A 22,935-nucleotide genomic window follows, 5' to 3' on the forward strand; every position below is an offset into this window, starting at 1 on the left:
TTCTCGCTGTTCCCATAGTTAACTATAGACACCTTGGCAAACAATTTGACAAATGGTAAGCCTGACAGCTGATCGTGAAAGGAAAATAACAACAAATGTATAAAAATAAATATACCGACAGGGGGGAAAACTTGATCGCGAGAATGAGCGCAGAAAAATGACCATCTTATTTCTGACCAAGTTCGAGACGGAACAGCTCGTACGGCAAACATTCAATCATTCGCTTACCGTTTGCGTAGTGCAGTGCGGTGAAAAAACGAACGCTTTGTGTGGTTTTCCCAGTTCGTTGTGTACTCCGGAAAATTGATCCTTCCGTAGTGTTGTGTTGATGTGAATCGTGATCAATTTCTGCAAAGAAGCCACTACTTGTGTATTATAGCTGGTTGCTTAACAAAGTAGCACAACTGTGAAGAGTTATTTTTCCCCTTTTCCGTGTGTATAAAACACTTCGAAAGTGTCGGGGCAAAGCAGTGCTGGTGCCGCGGGCCGCAAGCGGCGAACGCGGTCCATAAACCGTGAAGGGACGGTCAAGATGACCAAAGAATCGGAAGATTTGGAGCGGGAGAAAGAATCCCTACGCGAACGTACCATGCTAAGGGTTTACTACGCCGCGAAGGAGGGCTTCTGCACGCAACTGTTGGCTTTGCTGGGCGAGATAAAGGATGCTGAAGAACGTCGTGCAATTGTAAATCAGGTAAGACGTAAGACGATCATGCATCAAGTAGTGTTAATTGGATTGTAAGGAATAGAAATATGAAATAAAAAAGATGTACCGTCATCATACTCAGTGGAAAATAGAAGCGAGTACCGTACCACTTTAGGAAAAACTTTACGTTCCCTCATTTTGGCAAACAACCATACGAGTAAACCTCCTTCTCTTCGCTTACAACGCAACCCAGTGGACGGCTTCCCGTCCCGTCAACGCATGGTGATCGTGCACCGTTAATGAACTATAAAATTACGCCAACACACACTTGCGCGTCCACTGGCGTTGATGGCGTTGTCGTTCGGCGTTCCGAAGGGGGGTGGGGGGTTGGGAATTGATGCGCTAGCATCTCGTAATTTCTGTTTCTAATTTCGTCACATGCAAAAAACACGCAGACAGTCACAAAAACACCACGCGCTAGTATGGTGCGTCAAACTTCAGCTGGCACACCACCCTTCGTGGTACGTGGGAACACTGCTACGCATTGGAAAACCCAAATTCGCATCATGCGCCGGTTTGTGGTGAGAAAACGTAACAAATGATACCAAACAAATCCGACCATCTTAACGATGATACACAGTTGATTTCGTTACAGCAAACACTAGGTCTTGTGCTACGATTCCGTTTCACGGTCAAGGATAGGTTACGGATTACATGTTCTAACAAACCAAATTTTGTTGTCAGCGGCTAAATTTTATGCGTACAAATCTCTTGATCGTTCAGTCGCAATGAAGGAGAAACAAAACAAGCGACAAAAATGCGTTGTTTAAACAATTTCAAAATGGACGAAAAAACAACACCAACGCAAAAACACAAAGACACGAACCAAACAAACCCAATGTACACGATGAATGTTTGCTCGGGATTGGGGCACAAAGAAGCGAATTGCGCGTTTAATTTAATTTCAATGCGTGTTGTTTGAATTTTGCATCACGCTTGATCGGCCATTTGCAGAAAGGAAGCGAATGTGTAAACCAAAACACTGAGTAATCCATTTCGAAACTTTACATTCCACGTTGACACGTTAGCCACACTTCCGTATTCGGACTCGTGTAAAAATGTGTGCTATTTTCAAACCTCCTCCTCGTGGTTGCGAGAGCGAAGAGAGATGGAGAGAGCTAACAAGAAGGGAAGAAAGTAAAACCTTTCTTTACATCGGAACAAAGCCCTTAAGAATGACGGCGTGTTGGGATTTTGAAGTGACTGGAAACCCGTTTTCAGTTAAACTAGGCTCCATTTCAGCAGCAAATATTTGTGCAAATGAGGACAGTTTATTGTAATTAATTTGAAAACCTGAAACAGCTGTTGTTTTCGTCTGCAAAATCCGATGGAGACGCCTGGTTGGTTGTACAAAAACAGTGTGGTATTGCGTTCTATCGCTGAAAATGGAACACCAAAATAAGAATGAATCGTACTGCTTTTCCACATAAAGAACGTGGAAACAAATTGAACAGCTTCCCAACGTGACAAGCGCTTCCATTCCTGGTCTATACAGCTACGAGGTAAGGAACTCGCATTTGTGTGAATTTCCCTTTCCGCTGCATTTGATTCCATGTAAATCGCTTCAGAGTGTAGTTTATGCATACATCACGCCGGCAAGCAATTTTCTATTCTACACCCTTATTTTTCCGGATCGTAGTCTAAAAATAGTTACTACACGGCGAATGGGGGTGCGATCATGTGTAAGTCGCGTTTTTCTCCGCTTTTCTTTTCTCTTTTTGGCATCATGTCTTGCTGTCGTACATTAAACAGAATGTGGGATACCGAGGATCGTAGGATGATGTTCCGCCAAAGCCAACTGGCAATACGTCCTTCCATCCACTATAAAACCACAAATGGGTGCGGCCGTTAGACATGTTCAGGTCAATGACGCGTAGGAATCTGTTAGAAAATGGATGTCATTACCATGAATATCACATTCTCTGTTATAATTAGTTGAAAGGAAGCGTTTGAGTGATCGTTAACGAGCATTATGTTTGTTTGAAACACAGCTTACAATAATAAACCACAATTGGTTGCTTTACATGCGACAAAAACTAACAACGGGTATTATTTCATTTTAAGTTCATGATTTAAACTTTCGCGAGCGAAACTCTGCCTTGCGAAAGAAATGTTTAAAAACCGTTTATGAATCAGTTTTCTTCGGCAGTAGAAAAGCTAAAGCACTATTCCATGGTCATCAGCTTGGATGGTTGCAAATCGCATACCGATGACGCATCGAGATTGTTACAGAAATGTTTTGATTGTGGGACAAATGATCTCGGAAATGATTCAACCCGCCACTTGAAACGTAATCGAGTCTCCTACGCACTACAAGAAAGTGGAGTAAATTATTTTTGAGCGAAAAAGTAACTCTTCATTTTGCTTGTAAAAAAACTTTATTTTCAACAGCTCAGTCAGTCCGTTCATCGGCTTTTAATAGCCGATGACATGATGCGCGATTCAGGTGCGATCGTGCCGATATTCTGCAACGCAATGATATATTTTTTTGTACATCAACTCATTCTCCACCTTACCCCAAACAAATTTCCTATTATTAATGATCGCTGTCCGTTCCGCTTGCATGTCTTTTTCGTAGGAATTCTTTGAAGATGAGCATCAAATCTTTACACCACTGATCGTAGCAACGCTTAACGGTCACCTGGAGGTGGTGCACATTCTTCTGGAGCTGGCCGACCCGGATATGGAAAAGGAGGGCTGTGTAAAGGTACACGGTGAGCTAACGGACGGTGCCACTGCGCTCTGGGTAGCGGCTGCTGTTGGCCGGCTTAACATCGTCAAGATGTTGCTCCAGCACGGTGCGCAGGTAGATCACTGTACGAAGAAGGGTTCGACACCTTTGCGGGCTGCCTGTTACGAAGGCCGACTGGATGCGGTGCAATATTTGGTCGATCACAATGCGAACGTTTGTACGGTGAACATGTTTAACAATACCTGTGTCATGATCGCTGCCTATAAGAACTACACCGATGTGTTGATTTACTTGCTGGAGAAGGGTGCGCAGGTGAACGAACAGGCACAGTGTGGTGCATCGGCACTATACTATGCGGCTGAATGTGGCCACGTGGAGGTGTGTGAGATATTGCTGGATCATGGCGCACTGTTGATGAGGAATGCGTTCGGACTCACGCCGGCCCTTGCGGCTGCTGAGAGGACACGGGAGGCCGTGGTGGAGCTGTTTCTTCAGCGACCCGGTCTACTCACCAAGGAGGAACGCATCGAGGTGATGGAATTGGTCGGAGCATCGTACGCGAACGACAAGGATAATTATAACTTGATGAAGGCCTTTCACTATCTTCATGCGGCAATGGAATTAAGGTTTGTTTTTTTTGCAATAAAAAGGGACCTTTCGTTTTGTAGTTTTACAATACTTCATACCTCTCCTTACAGATACGAAGATCCGGAAAACATTATTAGAAAACCAACCTTTGAACCAATCGCAGCATATGAGCACTGGCTCGAGTGTCAGACGCTGCAGGACCTGCTCGCGATCCGTTACAATCACAACTCGTTGCACATGGAGTCACTCACCATTCGGGAGCGCATTCTCGGCAATCATTGCCCGGAGGTAGCACAAGCGATCATCTACCGCGGTGCAATCTGTGCCGACAATGGACGGTTCGATCGGTGCGAAAGCCTTTGGCTGCATGCGCTGCGCCTTCGGCAGCAGAACGGTCTACAGGTGCAGCGTGATCTGCTTCGGTTCATGAAACTTTTCTCGCAAGAATTTTTGATCAACGAAACGTTACGGTTCGATAGTGTGATCGCTGTACTGGGTGCTACGATCGATGAGCTGCGGTACAATCAGCAGAAGATGGCAAATCCTGGCCCGCGGGACGATGTGGAAACCATTGCGGATAATTACGAGATGAACATTGTGACGGTACTGTACCTGATCACGATCATTACCAAGCTGCTGCAGAGAGAGCAGTTCGTGCGGACGGAAGAGCAGGTGTTGCAGGTGTATCAGATGGTGTACCAGCTGAACATGATGATGGTGCGACTGCGTGACGACCAAACGTTGCTACATCTGGCTGTGAACGGTGTAACACCGGTAGATGAATTCGTTACTGAGGAAGTTTGCAGGTGAGCTTTGAGAGCGTTTACAGAGCTTTTGAAGAAAATTGACATTAATTTCTTTGCCAATAGATTTCCCTGTGTTGAAACGGTTAAGCTACTTCTCAAATGTGGTGCACCTGTAGATGTGGTCGACGGTGATCGAAACACGCCTTTACACACGCTTACTTCTACCGTGAGTAAAATTGTATTTAAAACCGGCTGTAAAACTATTTACTAACAGCGTTTTGTTTTTCTTCTTCTCCACTGTACAGCTACAAACGACTGTGCTACGAATGGCGGACAGTAACGTGAAATCGGTGGTAAAGGAAATAACGGAAATTTTCATTGAAGCCGGTATTCATCTGGATGCGGTTAATGCCGACGGTTTGAAAGCTTCACAAGTGTGTGTTCAAAGTAAGTTTGTCACTGCAACCACCCTACACCCACAAGTGAAGGTTGATAAAATCTTTTTCCTGTGATTCCATTTGTGTGTAGGTTGTGTAGCAGCGTTTATCAAAAGCTACGAAACACGTGCCATTAATCTGCGCTGCCTTGCCGCTCGAGCGATCGCTCTGCATCGTATCCCGTACCGGAAGCTAATACCACGTCACCTAGAAGCGTTTGTGCAGCTGCACTGCACGCGTAAGAGCTAGGAACAGCGGCTCTACAGCGGCAGCCGTGTACTGCAAAGCTTTAACTGTCCTTTTTATCCGAGCCAAGGAGGGAGATGCGCTCGAAGGGGCACACTAAGCGACAGCGGAAAGTGATATAATCAAAATGTACCGCCCCCTCTTATATTTGTGGTGCTCCGTGTAACGACAAACAATTGTATTGAATTTGGAAAAGTTTAATAAAACTAACAAAATAAAGACTTGTATGCGAAATGTGAATGCATTGCAAACAACAACGAACGCGCTCTTTGAGAATCTCATAAACGACAATGTGGTGAGAAAATAAAACATTTCTTCAGCATATTTCAGACTGATCCTTGAGGTTTGAATACGTTTGCACTAATTATTTTGTTCTAAATATATATTTTTCTAATTCGATTTCAGGCTATAGCTTAAACTTATGCTATAAAATCATCATGAAGTAAAAAATAACAACACAACCCCCGCTGCAATACACATCTCCGGGACAAAGTTTCATGAAACGGTTTTATGTGGAACTTGTAACGCTGACCACCTGCTATTCCTGCAAAAAGGCACTCGAGAATGTTCGTTTTGTTTTATTACGCTCTCAAATTTTTCCCGTGCACCGTACACCTGACCGAACGGGAAAGGTCAGAAGTAAGTATAACTGACCCGGAAAAGCTGTTCAGCAAACAATGCACATTGGAAGTTTTTGGGGTGTATTTTCCTTCTTTTTTTTTAGTTTCGTTGCTATTGTACCGTTAATAGCCTTCGACATCGACTGACCAGCAGGTGTGCTGTACCGAACCTATCCTAACCCTTGCGGACATTTGGAGTTATGTTTTTTTTTCGGTTAAACCACCGTATCCAGCAGTAAAAGCAGTAGCTGGGCTACCCCCCCCCCCGGGCCGTGTAGTGGATTGTTTTCATTCGTTAGCTGTACCCTCGGTCCGTTGTCCCCTTTTTCCAATGCCACCCAATTCCACAAGTTTTTTTGTCCCTCCATTTTCCGATCAATCCGTTCGACCCGTTCTCACCCTTATGAATAATAAAGAGTGGAAAATGGGACGCTGGAAAGGAACGTTCATTCCCGTTGTTTCTCTCGCCGTGGAGGGTGGTCCACCCTGGTCCTGCTTCTGCACGACATAACTCTACGCAGCCGGTAGTGGTTGTTGAGGTGTGTAGATATTCACCACGAACCACCATGTGTACCGATAGGATGTATGGACGAGAGGTCGGTCCTTGTTTTTACTTTCCGCTCTCGGGACACAACACGGGAGACACGAAAAAGGTAAATGCCATTTGCGTGCTACAGCATGAGAGTCGTGTAGAAAAGCTTTTGGAGCAGAAATGGACAGGAAATGCGTCCTGTCCTTTCCCCTTACCTACCCTTCCACCGCAACTCATCATCATTAATGAACCTCCTGGTTTTCTCTCACTCTGTTTTGCTTCCCTTCTAGTCGTTCTTTTGTGTGGGGCCATTTTCAGAAATGCAACCGGCCACAACACAAACGCACAAAAATACACACACACACAAATACATGGGTCAATATAATAATCGTCATTCGGGCGGAAAACTGCATTTTGTTCTATTAATTCCTGGCCGGGAGTTCATTTTCCGTACCCTTCTGTCACATTCCGACCGTTTCCGGGGTAGGAAACATACTATCCTCTCTCCCTTGTCTCTCTTCTTTTTTTATTTTGTTTTCCAATCCCAATAATTCTTTCATCCTATATTGAAGATACCTTTTTTTGTTGGTTCCATTCGATTTTCCCTGGAAAGGGAGTTGCGAAGAAACAGAGGGGAAAAGGCGAGGGACAAATGGGGGAAAACACACGATTTATAAATATTTGAAGTACAAAGTATAAAGAAGCATTGGTGCACAAAATAGAAGCGCATCGGTACGCGATTGATGTTAAGAACAAAAAGGGCGCGTAATGAAACTCACTCTGCAGAGTCAAGGGATAGCCTTATGAATTTTTTTTTATTATTTTTTATTCTTTTTTATTTTAAAGCATTATTTGAGTGAAAAGAAATTTATTGTAACAATTTCACATTAAAATAAAACAAATTTTTAAATTTTGCCAAATTGCTCAAAAAAACGACAAGGGGTAAGCCTAATGAAATTTTCGAGTTAAAAATATTTTTTTGTTATTTTTATGCTTTTCTTCTTTTAAAGCATTGTTTGAGTGAAAAGAAACTTATTGCAACCAATTGGCATTAAAATAAAACAATTTAATTTTTTTTGCAAAATTTCTCAAAAAAATCATAAGGGGTAAGCCTTATGAAATTTTCGCGTTGAAAATTTTTTTTAATTTTTTTTCTGATTTTTTATTCTTTTTTTAATTTAAAGCATTATTTGAGTGAAAAGAAACTTATTGCAACAAATTCGCATTAAAATATATCACATTTAAAAATTTTGCTAAATTGTTCAAAAATGAGGAAAATTTTACATTTTCTCAAACAGGGTATGGAACTTGGTTCCTCGAATAACTTCTGGCACAGACATCTGAGGGCATGGCCGTCCAAGCAGAAAATGTAGCCATTGGTGCCATCTATCGACCACAGGTTAAAGATTGGCGATCCGTTGGATACCGACCGAGTTATAGGCAAAACTTGGTGCAAAAATGAGGAAAATTTTACATTTTCTCAAACAGGGTAAGGAACTTGGTCCCTCGAATAACTTCTGGTACAGACATCTGAGGGCATGGCCGTCCAAGAAGAAAATGTAGCCATTGGTGTCATCTATCGACCACAGGTTAAAGATTGGCGATCCGTTGGATAGGGACCGAGTTATAGGCAAAACTTGGTGCAAAAATGTGGAAAATTTTATATTTTCTCAAACAGGGTATGGAACTTGGTTCCTCGAATAACTTCTGGCACAGACATCTGAGGGCATGCCCGTCCAAGCAGAAAATGTAGCCATTGGTGCCATCTATCGACCACAGGTTAAAGATTGGCGATCCGTTGGATAGGGACCGAGTTATAGGCAAAACTTGGTGCAAAAATGTGGAAAATTTTATATTTTCTCAAACAGGGTATGGAACTTGGTTCCTCGAATAACTTCTGGCACAGACATCTGAGGGCATGGCCGTCCAAGCAGAAAATGTAGCCATTGGTGCCATCTATCGACCACAGGTTAAAGATTGGCGATCCGTTGGATACCGACCGAGTTATAGGCAAAACTTGGTGCAAAAATGAGGAAAATTTTACATTTTCTCAAACAGGGTAAGGAACTTGGTCCCTCGAATAACTTCTGGTACAGACATCTGAGGGCATGGCCGTCCAAGAAGAAAATGTAGCCATTGGTGTCATCTATCGACCACAAGTTAAAGATTGGCGATACCGACCGAGTTATAGGCAAAACTTGGTGCAAAAATTAGCCTAATGAAGTTTTCAAATTTTTATAATTTTTCAATTTTTGTATAATTTTTTATTGTTTTTTTTGTTTAAAACATTATTTGAGTGAAAAGAAACTTATTGCAACCAATTGGCATTAATATAAATCAATTTTATTTTTTTTTGCAAAATTTCCCAAAAAAATCATAATTTTGCTAAATTTCTCAAAAAAATGGCAAGGGGTACCCCTTATGAAATTTTCGAGTTAAAAATTTTTTAAATTTTTTTTTCTGATTTTTTATTCTTTTTTTAATTTAAAGCATTATTTGAGTGAAAAGAAACTTTTTTCATCCAAATTCGCATTAATATAAATCAATTTAAATTTTATTGCTAAATTACTCAAAATTTCAACTCACTCGCACATTTTCTTTCCAACTCACGTATTTACTCTTTTTGCAACTCGATTCACCACGGCAACATGCTTTCATTCATGAGTGAATAAAATGGCCGAACCTAATAACGACTCATTCACTCTGAGTTGACTCACTAAAAAGAGTGGTTTTTCCTCATCTCTTGTTTGAATAGCGGAACAAAAAGTTACAAAGGATTGGAATGTTTAATTATGCGTTATTGTTTTTACTGGAATTGAAACAATTAATTATTTCTCTTCAGCAAAAATCAATCGCTGGTGGAGCATGATGAATGTAGGCGAGTGATGAATTACTAATCTAGAGTTTACTTGTTTCATAACGTTTAAATGAAAACTTACTACTAAAAAGTATTGGTAATATGGAGAAAGTATTGTAAAGTGTTAAAACAATTTATTATTCAACGCATTAATGCTTCTACAATATGCCATATTTTATCAGAGCCTAAGTTGCTCAACGCACTGCTGTGCAGTGGAATAATAAAAATAATTACATTCACGACCATTTCAACATCACACTCCAACAACTGACAACTGATAGTATAGTGCTGGTGGAACTCACTGCTAACAACACCTGGTGACATATCCTTTTTTTCACGCGGTAATGGTCCACGTAAAGACAGCAAATCTACATCGATCGATGGTTGTGGTCCGTCCTGCCAGGTGCGGATCGATTCATTCCTACTACACCCTGCCGACACCTCCCCATGGAAGGATGCACACGAACGTTCGTAATGTCCTTGACGAAATAGAACATGGTCGTGGACGTGGATGGACGGACACATATGGATAACGTGGAACTCTGCTTGAAAACCCCACTCTACTGTGTGAGAGAGAAAAAGAAAAACTTCCCCATCAACCTCTAATCAGCTGCCGGAATCGGATTTATCGACGACAGTGGCACATAGCGCACACACCCGTAGGGACACCGCATATCCATCGGGCCGGCTATCTGTTTCCCTTCGACTAACCTTTCCTCCCATGGGAGTGCTCCATCCGCTAGAGGTGACATTTTAATGGCCATACCATTTGGTAGCTGTTTTTTTTCAAACACTTGTAGCTGTTAAAGTAGCAAAAAAAACAACGAAGGGCTTTAACGAGAAAAGTTAAATTATGGTGACGTTGATATGACGTGTATCGGCCAATAGATTAACACCAGCGTAGACTAAACGCTGTTAGTATTTCGTTCTACTTATTTTCGACGATGATGGTGAGATGATTTGAAACTTTTAAGCTTGTCCCATAGTTTCGTTTGGGTTGGTTGGTGCGAAGCTAAAAGCTAATGTCTTATTCACATCATCGCCAGTCCCGTATGTAACGTGTCACAATTGTTGATTACAGCACGATGGGGTCCGATGTTTCAATCAAGCCCACTGATCAACTGCTATTGACGCATCCATCTAGACAGCCCTGACCTGTTACAAAATCGGAAACCTAAACATTTCTATTTATATGTCCTGGAACGCGTCATGAAACATTTCTGTAGCGCTTCCGTGCGTGTCCACGCTGGTGGAAAAAGTGCGCTAGTACATTGAATAAGTAAACATTGGAGAACTTTCGCGTATTAGAAAGTACTTGCGTACCGTGCACGTGTTGGTTAGGGAAATTCCTACTCGAAGATCGATTGGAATGCTTCATTTTGCCTTATCGGCCAACTAAATATGGCTTAAGAGAAGAATGCAACGGGAACGCAGGGATCCTCAAATTACTCAAATTCCATCATATTTCAACATTTGTTTTCAGTTCAAATTTAAATAATTTTTCTTAGGTGCAATAACCTACAGAAAAAAATCAATTTGTTCTTTAACAACTCCATAAAAAATACCTCAAATTAAATACCACGACACTTGTTGTAATCCCCTGACAAGTAGTAAGAGAGTACAGCCAATCGAGAGGAACTCTGCAAGATGGAGTGTAACTTCTCGCCGCCAACAAGACCGCGAGAGAGGTCTCTCCGGTACGCGTAAACGACGAACGGGCGTTTTGTTATTGACGGGTTGCGAACGCAAACAAACCACGTTGTCGCCGAGCCAAACTGCTGCTGCTGCTGCTGCTCGAACAACATACACAATCCGATCCGTCCAGCAGTCGGAGAGTGCTGGCGTACCCGTATTCATCGAAACCCGGCGAAACGAAAGTAATCGTTGAATCGTTGAAGTTACTTACAAAACAGTGCGCCATATTGCCATATTGTTATCGGTACTTAAATTCCCGCAAATCAAGTATGTTCGTATGTGTCCAGATGGTGTGTAATATTGTGCCCGGCGCACGTGATTAGATCGGCGCGACAAAAAAAAAAGGGCAGAACTTGGTTGGTGTTCCATATTTAGACAGTTTTGATAACGACCGCGAAAGGTGATAACGATCACGCGAATTGTCCGGTCGGACGGACGGGGAAGATACGTGCTAAACATATGTGCCTAATTAGAGTGTGTGAATGAATTAGATTAATTTGTTCCTAACCAGTGGGTGGGTAAGGGGGGTTTTGCTGTGTGTTTTCGGTATGAAGTTGGAGCTGCGCCAATGTTGCTCAAAAAATGGAGTATCACCGTTTGCGGACATTGATGTTTCAACAGCGTGCGAAGATGAATAAAAAGTATCGTCACACTTGAAGCATCTTTCAAGCGTTGGAGTTTCTAAAAAGCCCAAATGTTTTAAATAGTAAGAACTAAAACAGTGGAGTACAACGGAAGAGTGAAATCAAAATTGGAACATCATTGTCCTTCGTTACCCGTTAGGCAACAGTGAACCCTGAGGTTTGCCTATTTGGGGTTTTTACTTTGGTTAGAAGCAAAAAGACTACGAGCACACCCGAGATATATCCCCACTGATAACGGTCGACGAACACAACAAAACGGTCACCGACTCTTCCGACGTTCCGAACGCTTCGTTTTGCTCAGTACGGTGGGCTTTGTGCTGCGGGACCTCAGACAAGAGTGGCGTGAGGATATCACAAAAGTCCCACGGTCCCACGGATAGCCGACTCTTTCCAAGTGTTCAGCCTTCATCGCTCCCTGCTACGTCGAGGATTAACAACGAGCGAGTGACACGAGTATTCCGTTCGTCCTCATTCAATCCTCGCACCACACGAAAGTAGTCCGTCCCAGGTGAGTTTTGTCGTCCGGGGTTTTTTTATTCATCTTCTTTCCAGTGTCCACCATTAGTGCACGTGTTGGGTTTGTTGTGAATGACAGGAATCAATTCTCGCCGGACGGACAGTTATTATCGCGTTTTTCCTGTGTCCTCACACACTCAAAAGCCATTTCTGTGTGGAGCGGGTTGGAACAAATAGAAATGGAAATTATTTAAAACCCCTAATAACATGCTAGTATGATGAAATATGGCGAGAAGTAAGGCAACCTAGAATGTACTCGTTGGATTGAGTCATCCTTTCAGTATTGAGTGAGGTAATCACAACTTCCCTTTGACATCCTATATCTCTACAGTACACTTTTAGAGTTTGGAGTTAGCCTACTTTGTTTTAAACATTAAGCCACTTTGCTTATCGCACTTTAATTTGTTACGTATGAAGCGTTCTAACTGCGTCCCCAGTTCCACTATGCTTGTGGATGCAAGTTGATCGCTTTTTGCGATAAGAACCACCCTGCCAGCCACACTTGTGCAACAAATGTAGTTTCTGTTAGAAACCGATCGACAAACAAACCGCTCATCTAGTAGTCGCGTCTATGCTAGGGCAACGCTTTGTAGAACGAGAATCGTTTAAACGTAAACTTTTGTTAGTTGAGCGACGTTCTTCCCAACCCAACCCACACAAGATGTCCATTTTTGGAGGGACGCACGTGGATGGAATGCAAAGTGCCTCCGGTCCGTGACGGGTAATTCACAGTTGGACGGTGGACGGTATTTCCGAAACGTCCCAAACCCGTGCCTACCCACGGGATGTTTTTCACCCTTCGAACATTCATTAGCAGATCGCGAATAGAACGCAAAATCCTGAAACAAAACCGTCATACAATCGAAAAGAATTAACGAAACCACGAACACACGCGCTCTCGGCCGTACGCAAAACCTTCAAGGACAAACCTCGCCAGGTCATGATGTATGTGTATATATTGATAACTCCGATGGTTGCGCACGTTCATTCGTAATATTGTAAGTCCGTGGTACAACGCTTTTGGTGGTTTTTCTAATCGCTACAGTAATTTGCAATTGCTGGACACTTTTTATTAACATTGCCCAGTGTATTTACTCATTGCGCTTCTCGTACTTTTGATTACTTTCTTTGTGCGGCGAGTTGGAAGTTGCCCAAGCAAAGATTGTGGTTTTCGCTTATCGTCACCTTTCATCAAATGATTCCTCTACCAGTCGACCAGTCCAGCTTTTGTTATTTTGCTTTTGCTTTGACTCTTACCTTGGCACACAATTTTTTGTGCTTCGGCGTAATGGTAATGAAAATGAGTCGCACATTTTTTTTCGGACATCGGACGAAGCTTAAGTTTATCAGCAAAAGAATCAGCGAAAACCGGAAGGCGCGCGCGTGTGTGTGGGACGTCTGAGTGAAATTAGCCCTTGAAGTGTGTCATGTAGAAGAATCTATTTATTATTTAATCTTGACAAAACAGAGGAGATACTAACCGTTTTGTATTAGAAATAATGTATGAAGAATTTTGTAAAGTTCCTAGATCTTGAATTTCCCCACCTTGGAGTAGTTGTGACTATTAATTTGTGACTATTTGCGATCTTTTCACTTTCATCATTCTATTTCTAAATCCAATTGTCAAAACCTCAAATCTAACCCAACAAAACGCACCCCTACCACATGGCACGTACTGAGGCGTGTTAATCTGATAAAGAGCTGTAAGTATTTGGCAAACAGGCAAAACAATATCTTCACGCACCTTACCTACCCCAAACCGAAACCGATGGGTGTGTTCGATTTTATTGAACATGTTAGTGCGTGTGGAGTTTGATTGGAGATTAGACCACGTACCCCCCAAATCGGCTTCGGTTGCGGCTAATTTCCTTTTTGCCTGCTTTTATGACACGTTACCGTGCTGATTAGAGTGTGTCCAATTATTTGCATGGCATGTCTAGCAAGCTTGATGGTGGAACGGTCCGCGTTGTTTGTGGCATGCAAATCTAACCCCAAACCCGCGGCCACGGGTTCTGGTCACCTAGCTCATAAGCTTAATTACTCATTAGTCGGACGGCGTATCGTCGCACCACTTGGACGTATACAACCGCGACATACCCGGCATGTGGCGGACCAGAAACATTGAAACACACTCATGTGACGTCCTTCCGGTGTGGCACGCTAAATAGTTTAACTGCACACGGCCATTGCAAAACTGCGTGCCGCGTGCTTATTCCGTTCGCCCGGCTAAATTATCGCTCCTAATCCAAAATCTAGACCCTAATCCGGTATTATCTTGCCACGCCAATAAACATCCACCTCCTGTGCGCGGTTTGATGTCCAACTACAAGCGCACATAACACAGTGCCACAAGGCTCGCCGACAAAACTCATTGTATCCTTTTGTAGCACAAAACTCACCTAATGATAAATCATGTGTGTGTAGGTGTGTTTGTGTCCCTATCTAATCGGGAGATGCCGATCTAAGCTCGGGCGAATGAATAGAGTATATGGCTCATAAATCACGGGCAAATCGTACACGCAGAGACAGAGAAAAGGGGAAAGAAAATCGCCTCAAAATAACCCCCCCCAAAAACTAGTAGGACAATTGATTAGGAAAGCATTTCACAAATTTAATGAACTGTGTTTGATCCTTTCAATTTGATTTGTTATATAGATCTCTTTAGTTATCACAGTCGCTTCGATGAAATGGTTGAGTTGGCTAGGAACGATTTAGCAACACATCCGGACAGCGTTCAAATCTCGTCTGAACCGCTACTCCTCCTTCTCAGAAATAGGACACAAATCTCCTTACCATCCATTTTCTCTTTTTCGAGTGTCTTGATAGAAGGGCTTTAATCTATCTGTTAAGCTGTTAAAGTCGGTAACTTCAACAAATTCTCCGAAAAAGCTCACTCAACTTATGCTACTACCTTACAAAGGCTTTCCACAACTCCATTTCGATTGCGATTGGCCCTAGCTTCCCTTTTTAGCTTCCCTTTTTCCCAACCCAATCCACACACATCTTGATCGATTGAAATGAAGCAATGAATTACATTAATTGCCACGTTCGGTTCGTTGCACTAGAGCTCGTTACACACAAACTAGCTGACCACGTGTTCCTTCCAATCCATCATTTAGCCCGCCTCAAACTCGAGCTGTCAGTTGCTGCTGCTTTGCTGCAAACATTTCTCATCCTTCGACTTTCTGCTATCGGGATTGGATTGCAATAAATTGCAGCGATTGGCTTCAGTCAACACATAAAACTGCCTTCACCCAACCAGGCCTGACTGGGGAGGAAAAAAACGTTCCGGAACAATCGACCGGAAGGTTGTGGATGTGCTGCGTTCTATAGCCTAGTAAGGCAAAAGTGTCGTTAAATTATGCAAACGCTCCGGACTGGATTGACACTCGCTGGAAATGGGGTGCAAAGGATAAAAATAAAAGAACGTTCTTTTTCTCACCTCAGACATTTACTTTCATTAATTTAATGTACCACTAGGACTGTATTGACCGCTCCTGTGCAACTGAAGTTAAAATAACCCTTTCGCTGCTAATATCCCGTAGGAATTTCCCGCCACTTGAATCACGTTTAATTTTACGATTATCGTTATTCTGGTTTTCATGCTAAGGTGGTTGAATTTTAACAGAAAACTTAAACCATTAATGCTTTTTCGACGTTCAAGCGCTAAAGTGCTAATCTCACGAAACTCGCTAAACATTATTTAGCAGTTTCATGGGTTCGACCCTGCGATGAAGCGTGAGCGTGCCATCTCGTGCCAGCGTCGCCAGCTGAGTGACCTTCGCTAAGGATGTGAATAAATTCCACCCGTCGCACAATCGTATTTAGACCGAATTAGACTAAAAATGCAACGATGAAATGCAACAACGGTGGTAAAACCAGGCTGACCATAAATTCTGCACCGTGTACGTGTTTAAAGGGAGAATCCACCGGGAAGGTTTATGCAAATTGACTTCCGGATTTCGTGGCAGCGGAATCGGGTGTTCTTTATAGCCGAAGGTTACACGTGCATAAGCGTGAGGAGCAATACACTAGAAGGTATTGCACAACCAAAAAACCCAGAGTGGAGTTCTTTTTCTTGGAGAATTTTTACCGAATTTCTCGTTTTCACAATCCAAACCAAAATACACACTACATCACCTGATATGTCTGATAACACTTCGCCAAAAGCTACAGTGAAGATCACTCAAAGATATTTCTAGTCCAGTCCGTTGAATTTCCTGTCCGATCACGATCGATCTGTCAAGCTGCAACGAAGCAACCGATATGTGCGTCATTTGCCGGTGCAGCAAGTCATTCAAGCAATGCAATCCTCTGAATGGTTATCAATTTCATCTTTGAGAAATATTTCTAACATCTTCTCTTTGTTTTCTCGCTCTCTCTATCTCTTTTGTTACTCTCGTTAGATTCTCGAAACCTGTACCCGACAGCCGGATAAGGCTCATTTGTAAAGCCACCGTCAGTGAGGCAACATCAGTCGGCATAAAAACACCCCAAAACACAACAATGATCATATTCCTCTACCTTATACTGGTGCTGGCCTGGGCGCTACTTATCATCATACTGAAATGCAAGAAAGCACGCGCCAAAAGGCTGGCCGAACAGGAAGAGATGGCCCAACCGGTGCATGTGGTACAGATCGGGTCAAACCTTTACGACATTATGTCACTCCATCGGGATAACTATAGCGGTGTGTACAGCTGTCTCGAGCATGGTACCATTGCCCAACACCGGCAGCGCGCTTCTGCCAGTGTTACCCATTCGAATGCGGCCTTTATCGGTGACGATGGTTCCATCTATCCCGGTAACGGGATGGGTAAGTAATGCATGTTAACCATCGGCAAGAAATGGCCACACATTACTCACCGTGCATCAAATCGATCTTTACAGTCGCTCTCGAACCGCCCCCATCGTACGAGGAAGTGATACGGCTCCCAGCGTACTATCCCAAGGTGGAAACGTTCGTGCCGGAAATGGTTGTTCCACCATCGTTACCCCGACCCCATACGGTAGCATCGCAACAACCGGCCCAGCTACATCAAACCCGCGGTGGTACGATGGATCTCACCACGGTAGCAACGATTGCACCTGCAACCGGTCCGGGAACGCCGGCAGGATTGCACGAACCCACGGAACCGACAGCCGATGCAAACGGAAATCGTATCAAGGGTATGGCAACGAGCAGTAGTACTTCCTTCCCAGGTACTACCGTAACGGTGCAGACTGCTAGCTCATAACCGGCGAAATCGAACCACAACCACAGGATGGTGGTTTTTGGGGAAGCGAAATCATTAAGTGCCTAGCGGGTGACCCACTGGACCCAGACACACACACACACAACGTGCACTCCGAGCACAAATTAGAGCGGTGGTCTGATATAGAAATGGACAGGAAGATTAGTACATATCTCAAGTATCTTTCAGTGACTGTTTTAGTTTTAGTTCTAATTTCACGTTCAAGGCTTACGGCGGCGGTGCTACGACCATTCGTTTCTGAAGCGCATAGACCTATTTATTGGTAGACGACTTGTGTTTGTATCTAAGTTTTAGGCACCCGCGCAATAGGGTTTATGGAAATTGAAGCTGTGGTGAAATATATACGATACGAATACACCTAAATAATGTTACATTCATGTTTTGCAGAGGAATTGATTACTTTCGGCATGATGCTAACAATTTTCTATTCTAGTGAATCTAGTTAAAAAACTAAATTGTGTTTTCTTTTTTTTTTTATTTAAAATGTTTTTCATCCTCATGAAAGGTGCAATTTACGACACATTACGCGCTTTTAGTTACTTTCCCTTCCCAAAACACGCAACACTGTCCACACATGGCACAATACGATTAGTAGAATGAAGTGTAAAATACAACAGAATGTTAACGATTTCTCTCGCAAACGAACACAAACTTACACACGCACACATCTGCTTTTACACTCAGGGTCACATTTTCCGTGCACCCACCGGACTTACCGACTATCATAAATAACATCCTTTTTTCCTATCGACTACACGCTTCAAATCTCTATGTACAGCAATTTACATAATTTGTTCGTGTTTTTTCCCCACTCCTGCCCGTACGTATGAAATCGATCGAACATTGGCCACGGAACAAACCGTGGCACATTGAGTTGCAAAACAAACAAACCTCAGCGGAAACAACCGCCTCACAGACTGGTGGTGGCCTGTAGCTTAAAGTAGCGACTACGACTTTCTACGTCCTGGTGTGAGCTACGCCTCCGTTCGTCTACCGCGTAGCAGCTCGCCATCGAGGGCAGATGACGATGTTCCCCCTTGAAACGTACCAGGCCCCAAATAAACGCTACCAAGCTGGTGATAATAATGATTGTGCCCAATCCCTCGAGCAGTACACGGCCACCGTGCACTGAGGGTAAGCGTGCTGCTTCCGCTTCGGCCGCTAGTTGTAACTGCCGGAAATCGGGATCGTCCCGAATGTGATTCGATAGCACACCGACACTTTCATCGCTATCCTCATCATCGTCGCCGTCATTGTCTGCGTCACTGTTGTCGTTGTAGTCTAGCGTATCCGGAACGGCATGATCGACACGATCACTTTCTTCAGCATCTTGCACATCATCGTCCTCATCGTCACTATTACCCTTCAGCAGCTCGTCCCGATTCCGATCGTCATGCCGAAAGTCGGAGGAGATACGATCAAAGTCCGAAATATCTGACTCGTTTGTCTGGCGCGTGCTGATTTGAAGCTCCTTCTTTATCGACTTCCGTTTCGCCGTGTTGATCTGAGGACGTGGTAAAGCGGCCACCTTACAGGCACCTAGATACTCATCCTTTGAAATGTCTTCCTTCATGATGAGACAAAATTTGTAACTAAAAAGAGATGAAATAGATTAACATAACGATGACAAAATAGTTTCACAAGGTCTACCTACATGACATTGCTTTGCAAATCGTACGCTCCTAGCAGCTTGGCACTGTAGATGTACTCCATGGTCGTAATAGGTGCTTCCGGTTTCACAACGCAAGAGACCTATAACAAAACAGCGTTAAACTTCCATTCAAACTCAAAGAGCACCATCGGTTTAGCTTACCTCCGAGTTGAACAGAATCGTTTCAGGATCATCCGTGTGAAACACGTACACGAACCGACAGGAATAATCATCCGTGCCTAGCAGCCAGCTCAGGAAGACCTCACTTTCGTCCGTGAAATTTATTTCCCTCAATCTTATCTCACTACCAACATCCCGCACATACGACGCGTTGTTCTTCAGCTTCAGCATCACCTCGATGGTTTGGAAAGTATCATTATCGGTCTGCTGCTTGTTGTTACCCTCACCGCATGTAAGTGTTTCTGGTGCGAGCTGTAACAGATCGGCACCCTCCAGATACGGCGGTGTGGCACATATTGCTCCAAGAATGCCTTGTGAAGCAGGTCGTGCTCCAGCTAACCAATGTAAGAATGGCTTCATCGTACAGTCACACACGAGTGGATTGCTCTCCAGAGACAGACTGTGAAGTTGCGTTGCGTTAACTAGTGCGTTCTCTGCAATTAAGGAAATATCGTTCCCATCCAATCGTAGCTCCTTCAGGGCAGGTAACGGTGCAACAACATCGGCCGTCAGCGCACGCAGAAAGTTGTGCGTCAAATCAAGGATGATGAGTCGCGGGAGATGTTTGAGAGATGCGTCCGAAATGGTGACGATGCCATTATGTCCCAGATCAAGCATTTGGAGTGAGGCTAATCCGGAAAAGGCGTGATCTTGCAGTACATCGATTTGATTGCTTCGTAGAGATAGCATCTGTAGGTAGGGATATGCCTCCAGTGCACCATTGTGAATGCTTGAGATGCTGTTTTTATCCAGATATAGAATCTCTAGCCCACGAATTCGTGGGAGCGTCGTATTTAGCAAGGGCCCTCGGATCCTATTGGAATGTAAATGCAATTCTTTAAGGCTCAAGCAAGATGTTAAGGCTTTCAGGCTTTCCGGTGAGTCCCCTAACCGGTTCCCGTTTAGCTTGAGATGAAGCAAATTTTTCAACGGAGCAAGACTTTTAGGAGCAATAAGGGAAATTTGATTGCTACTCAGCTCCAGATAGGATAGTTTGGGTACGGTCAAGAAATCACTATTTTGCAGCGCTTTTATCTTGTTGAACGAAAGATCCAAACGATCGAGTTGCCCAACAGCACCGAGAGACTGTACAGGGACGACTTCCAGGGCGTTGCTGGGTAGACCGAGCGCTTGCAGCGGTGTTCGAATGCCGGCAAAGGCGAGCCTGTGCACTCGCTTAATTTCTCCGGACGAGATCACCAAACCTTGCAGTGAGACGTTTTGGAAGATGTTCGCATCACTAATGCTGGTCACGTTCTTGAGCGTACAGTCCAACAGAGATACCTCGTATGGCGAACGGCGCAAGCTGTCTGCTATTACTTCCAACCCATGCAGATCGCCGCTACAGCGTAGCGTATGCGGTAAGTCACAGCTGCACTCTAGATTAGCGCCCTCGGACACGTTTGGACATCGCCAGTCACCCAGGTCTCTAATGCGTGGTTGTAGGGCACCTTCGAAACGTTTTCCGAATGCGGTTTTCCGATCGTAGATCGGTTTATTGACAAACTTCCGTGCGGTCCACGCCGTTCCGAATGCATCCTGTGCATCCTGCGCCATGTCGTCTTTTGTTCGATTGCTACTGCTAATGGTTGTGGTTGTTGTGGTGGTGGAGTCAGTGGTAATGGTGGTAATGGTGCTACTGCTAAAACTAGATGACGGACGGACAGTCCTCAACAGTGGGCTTTGGTAGGCGGATGGTGCTGACGCAGACTGACTAGACGATGTACGATTGTTGCTGGATCCCGTTCCCCCACCAGCAATGCCTGCTGTCATAATCTCTGCACCATATCCGATGGCAATCAGCTGTCCTACGACTAGACATATGTACAGTAATTGAAATCTGCAATGATAAAGAAGAAAAAAAAACGCCGTCAGTCTACAAGCTATTGCAAAATATGAGATTCCTTATTGCAAGAAAACTAAACATCATTCTAGTTAATTTTGAAGCGTTCGAATCCGTGAAATCCGACATACATTGAATGGTGCTCAGTGCTACGTCAACTAGGTAATCCAACAAACCAGTTAAATGTCCAGTTCATTCGAATAAATTAACTTCTACTGCAAGCTTCTTTGATGCCTTTTACCTCTCCTGGGGTAGGTCATTTAGAGTTTTTTTTATCAACAGCACGGTTGTACTACCGATGCACTTTGATCTCTCAGCCGATTAGCCCTCCATCAAATGTTTCATAACAAACAGCACCCGAGGCGACGGGGCTCTAATTCCATCTCTACGATCTCGGGAACGCGTGAATTCTCAGTCAGTCAATTCTCAATCAGTCTGTCTGAGATTCTCAGAGACGGTGAAGCGGTTAGCTTGCAGTTAAGACATATAGACAAGGCTCCAGCAATCTCACGATGCGTCCGCAACGTCAGATGTTCCGGACGGCGTCCTCTGTCTGTGTATTTTTAATATTGTTTACAACGCACAGCCTAACCGAGGGTAAGGTTTACGAAAAGTGTTCCCTTGCAAGAACGTTGGATAAACAGAAGATTTCTTCACGCTCACTCATCTCCAACTGTAAGTACAATTAGACCACGTTCTGTGAAAAGATCATGCTAAAACTAATTGACTTCCGCTTCCCGGCTAGGGGTCTGCCTGGTAATGGCCGAGAGTGGAGGTGACACCAGCAAAGTGACAACACTGGATAATGAGTCCGCTAGCTACGGTATCTTCCAGGTATGTGGTCAACTTTGTTCCAACTTCTCTCGATGCATGGTAATATTAAACATCGATTTATCTTCCTTTTAACAGATTAACAGCAAAACCTGGTGCCGGGAAGGACGAAAAGGTGGTCGTTGCAATAAGAAGTGTGAAGGTGAGTTAACACCAACCACCATCTCTACAAGCTCTACATAGCGTTTCGCAATAAATCTTTCGTGCTAAGCAAGATATACGCACGCGGACACCTCATTAAGCTCTTAATAGGCGGAAATAACGCGAACGGAGAATCACACGCTGCTTTGCTACTTTTTTTTGGGTAGCCACGTGTTGATGGCAAATTGGGCAGAAAATAGTTAAAGATTGTAAAAACAACGATAGGTAGAAAAGGGTTCAACACAATATCGTGCCTATTAACACATCTTGTATTATCAGATTGCAAATCACGGCGGAAATCGTGTCATCACTTCCGGTGCAAAATTATTCTAATTCAATCAACATACATTTTGTGCTATGTTGCTAACCTGATTTAGTGACCATTCGTCCTCTTATTTGGACTATTAATTTTCTTTATCCATGCTTTTCGCGCTGGATTTCTTTTAGATTTCCTGAACGACGATCTTACCGACGACATTGAGTGTGCCAAGCAGATCTACAACGATAGTGGTTTCGGTGCTTGGAAAGGATGGATTAATCGCTGCAAGCAGAAGACACTACCGGATTTGTCATCGTGCTGGAATTAGTTACCACTTACATAGGACCACTACATTGTTAGTAGATAAACACTTTTGAGTTGAACTAGTTTCAAATAAAATATTTGACTTTTGTTTCCTGAAAGCAAACCATTTTTCTAAGCACGTTGATTCATTCACGTGTCAGATAACAGATTACATATCAAATGTTAGCTGATA

At 43.5% G+C, this 22,935-nt stretch overlaps 4 protein-coding genes across 5 annotated transcripts in view; 3 read left to right on the forward strand and 1 right to left on the reverse strand.

Annotated features, from left to right (window-relative positions):
- The first annotated feature begins 70 nt into the window (after positions 1–70).
- On the forward strand, positions 71–5,642 carry LOC125771289 (protein fem-1 homolog B). The gene is made up of 6 exons (XM_049441786.1): positions 71–694; positions 3,285–4,024; positions 4,097–4,792; positions 4,856–4,958; positions 5,038–5,179; positions 5,261–5,642. Exons 1-6 carry the CDS (start codon positions 533–535, stop codon positions 5,416–5,418), a joined length of 2,001 nt encoding a protein of 666 aa, XP_049297743.1. The 5' UTR covers positions 71–532; the 3' UTR covers positions 5,419–5,642.
- Positions 5,643–11,138: 5,496 nt separating this feature from the next.
- LOC125771350 (uncharacterized) lies at positions 11,139–17,989 on the forward strand. The gene is made up of 3 exons (XM_049441890.1): positions 11,139–12,271; positions 16,686–17,095; positions 17,170–17,989. Exons 2-3 carry the CDS (start codon positions 16,786–16,788, stop codon positions 17,514–17,516), a joined length of 657 nt encoding a protein of 218 aa, XP_049297847.1. The 5' UTR covers positions 11,139–12,271; positions 16,686–16,785; the 3' UTR covers positions 17,517–17,989.
- Positions 17,990–18,054: 65 nt separating this feature from the next.
- LOC125771282 (uncharacterized) overlaps positions 18,055–22,935 on the reverse strand; it is a 37,431-nt gene continuing 32,550 nt past the window's right edge. For both annotated transcript variants that reach the window (XM_049441750.1, XM_049441751.1), the window contains exons 2-4: positions 19,348–21,205; positions 19,189–19,286; positions 18,055–19,126 (exon numbers count right to left, since the gene is read on the reverse strand). In XM_049441750.1, coding sequence (XP_049297707.1) covers positions 18,445–19,126; positions 19,189–19,286; positions 19,348–21,205 — 2,638 coding nt within the window. In that variant the 3' untranslated portion in view covers positions 18,055–18,444. The remainder of the gene's footprint in view (positions 19,127–19,188; positions 19,287–19,347; positions 21,206–22,935) is intronic.
- LOC125771370 (lysozyme c-1) lies at positions 21,621–22,866 on the forward strand. The gene is made up of 4 exons (XM_049441913.1): positions 21,621–21,883; positions 21,954–22,042; positions 22,118–22,181; positions 22,628–22,866. Exons 1-4 carry the CDS (start codon positions 21,721–21,723, stop codon positions 22,765–22,767), a joined length of 456 nt encoding a protein of 151 aa, XP_049297870.1. The 5' UTR covers positions 21,621–21,720; the 3' UTR covers positions 22,768–22,866.

This window comes from Anopheles funestus, chromosome 3RL (genome assembly GCF_943734845.2).
Source record: "Anopheles funestus chromosome 3RL, idAnoFuneDA-416_04, whole genome shotgun sequence".
In the NCBI taxonomy this organism is placed as follows: Eukaryota; Metazoa; Arthropoda; class Insecta; order Diptera; family Culicidae; genus Anopheles; species Anopheles funestus.

What these genes read in the sequence shown, in the direction of transcription:
- LOC125771370 (XM_049441913.1), top strand. Translation starts at nt 21,721, where the DNA reads ATGCGTCCGCAACGTCAGATGTTCCGGACGGCGTCCTCTGTCTGTGTA. An exon ending in ACGCTCACTCATCTCCAACT is followed by an intron (nt 21,884 to 21,953) that starts GTAAGTACAATT and finishes CTTCCCGGCTAG; the next exon opens with GGGTCTGCCTGGTAATGGCC. An exon ending in CTAGCTACGGTATCTTCCAG is followed by an intron (nt 22,043 to 22,117) that starts GTATGTGGTCAA and finishes TCCTTTTAACAG; the next exon opens with ATTAACAGCAAAACCTGGTG.
- LOC125771289 (XM_049441786.1), top strand. Translation starts at nt 533, where the DNA reads ATGACCAAAGAATCGGAAGATTTGGAGCGGGAGAAAGAATCCCTACGC. An exon ending in GTCGTGCAATTGTAAATCAG is followed by an intron (nt 695 to 3,284) that starts GTAAGACGTAAG and finishes TCTTTTTCGTAG; the next exon opens with GAATTCTTTGAAGATGAGCA. An exon ending in CATGCGGCAATGGAATTAAG is followed by an intron (nt 4,025 to 4,096) that starts GTTTGTTTTTTT and finishes CTCTCCTTACAG; the next exon opens with ATACGAAGATCCGGAAAACA.
- LOC125771350 (XM_049441890.1), top strand. Translation starts at nt 16,786, where the DNA reads ATGATCATATTCCTCTACCTTATACTGGTGCTGGCCTGGGCGCTACTT. An exon ending in CTATCCCGGTAACGGGATGG is followed by an intron (nt 17,096 to 17,169) that starts GTAAGTAATGCA and finishes CGATCTTTACAG; the next exon opens with TCGCTCTCGAACCGCCCCCA.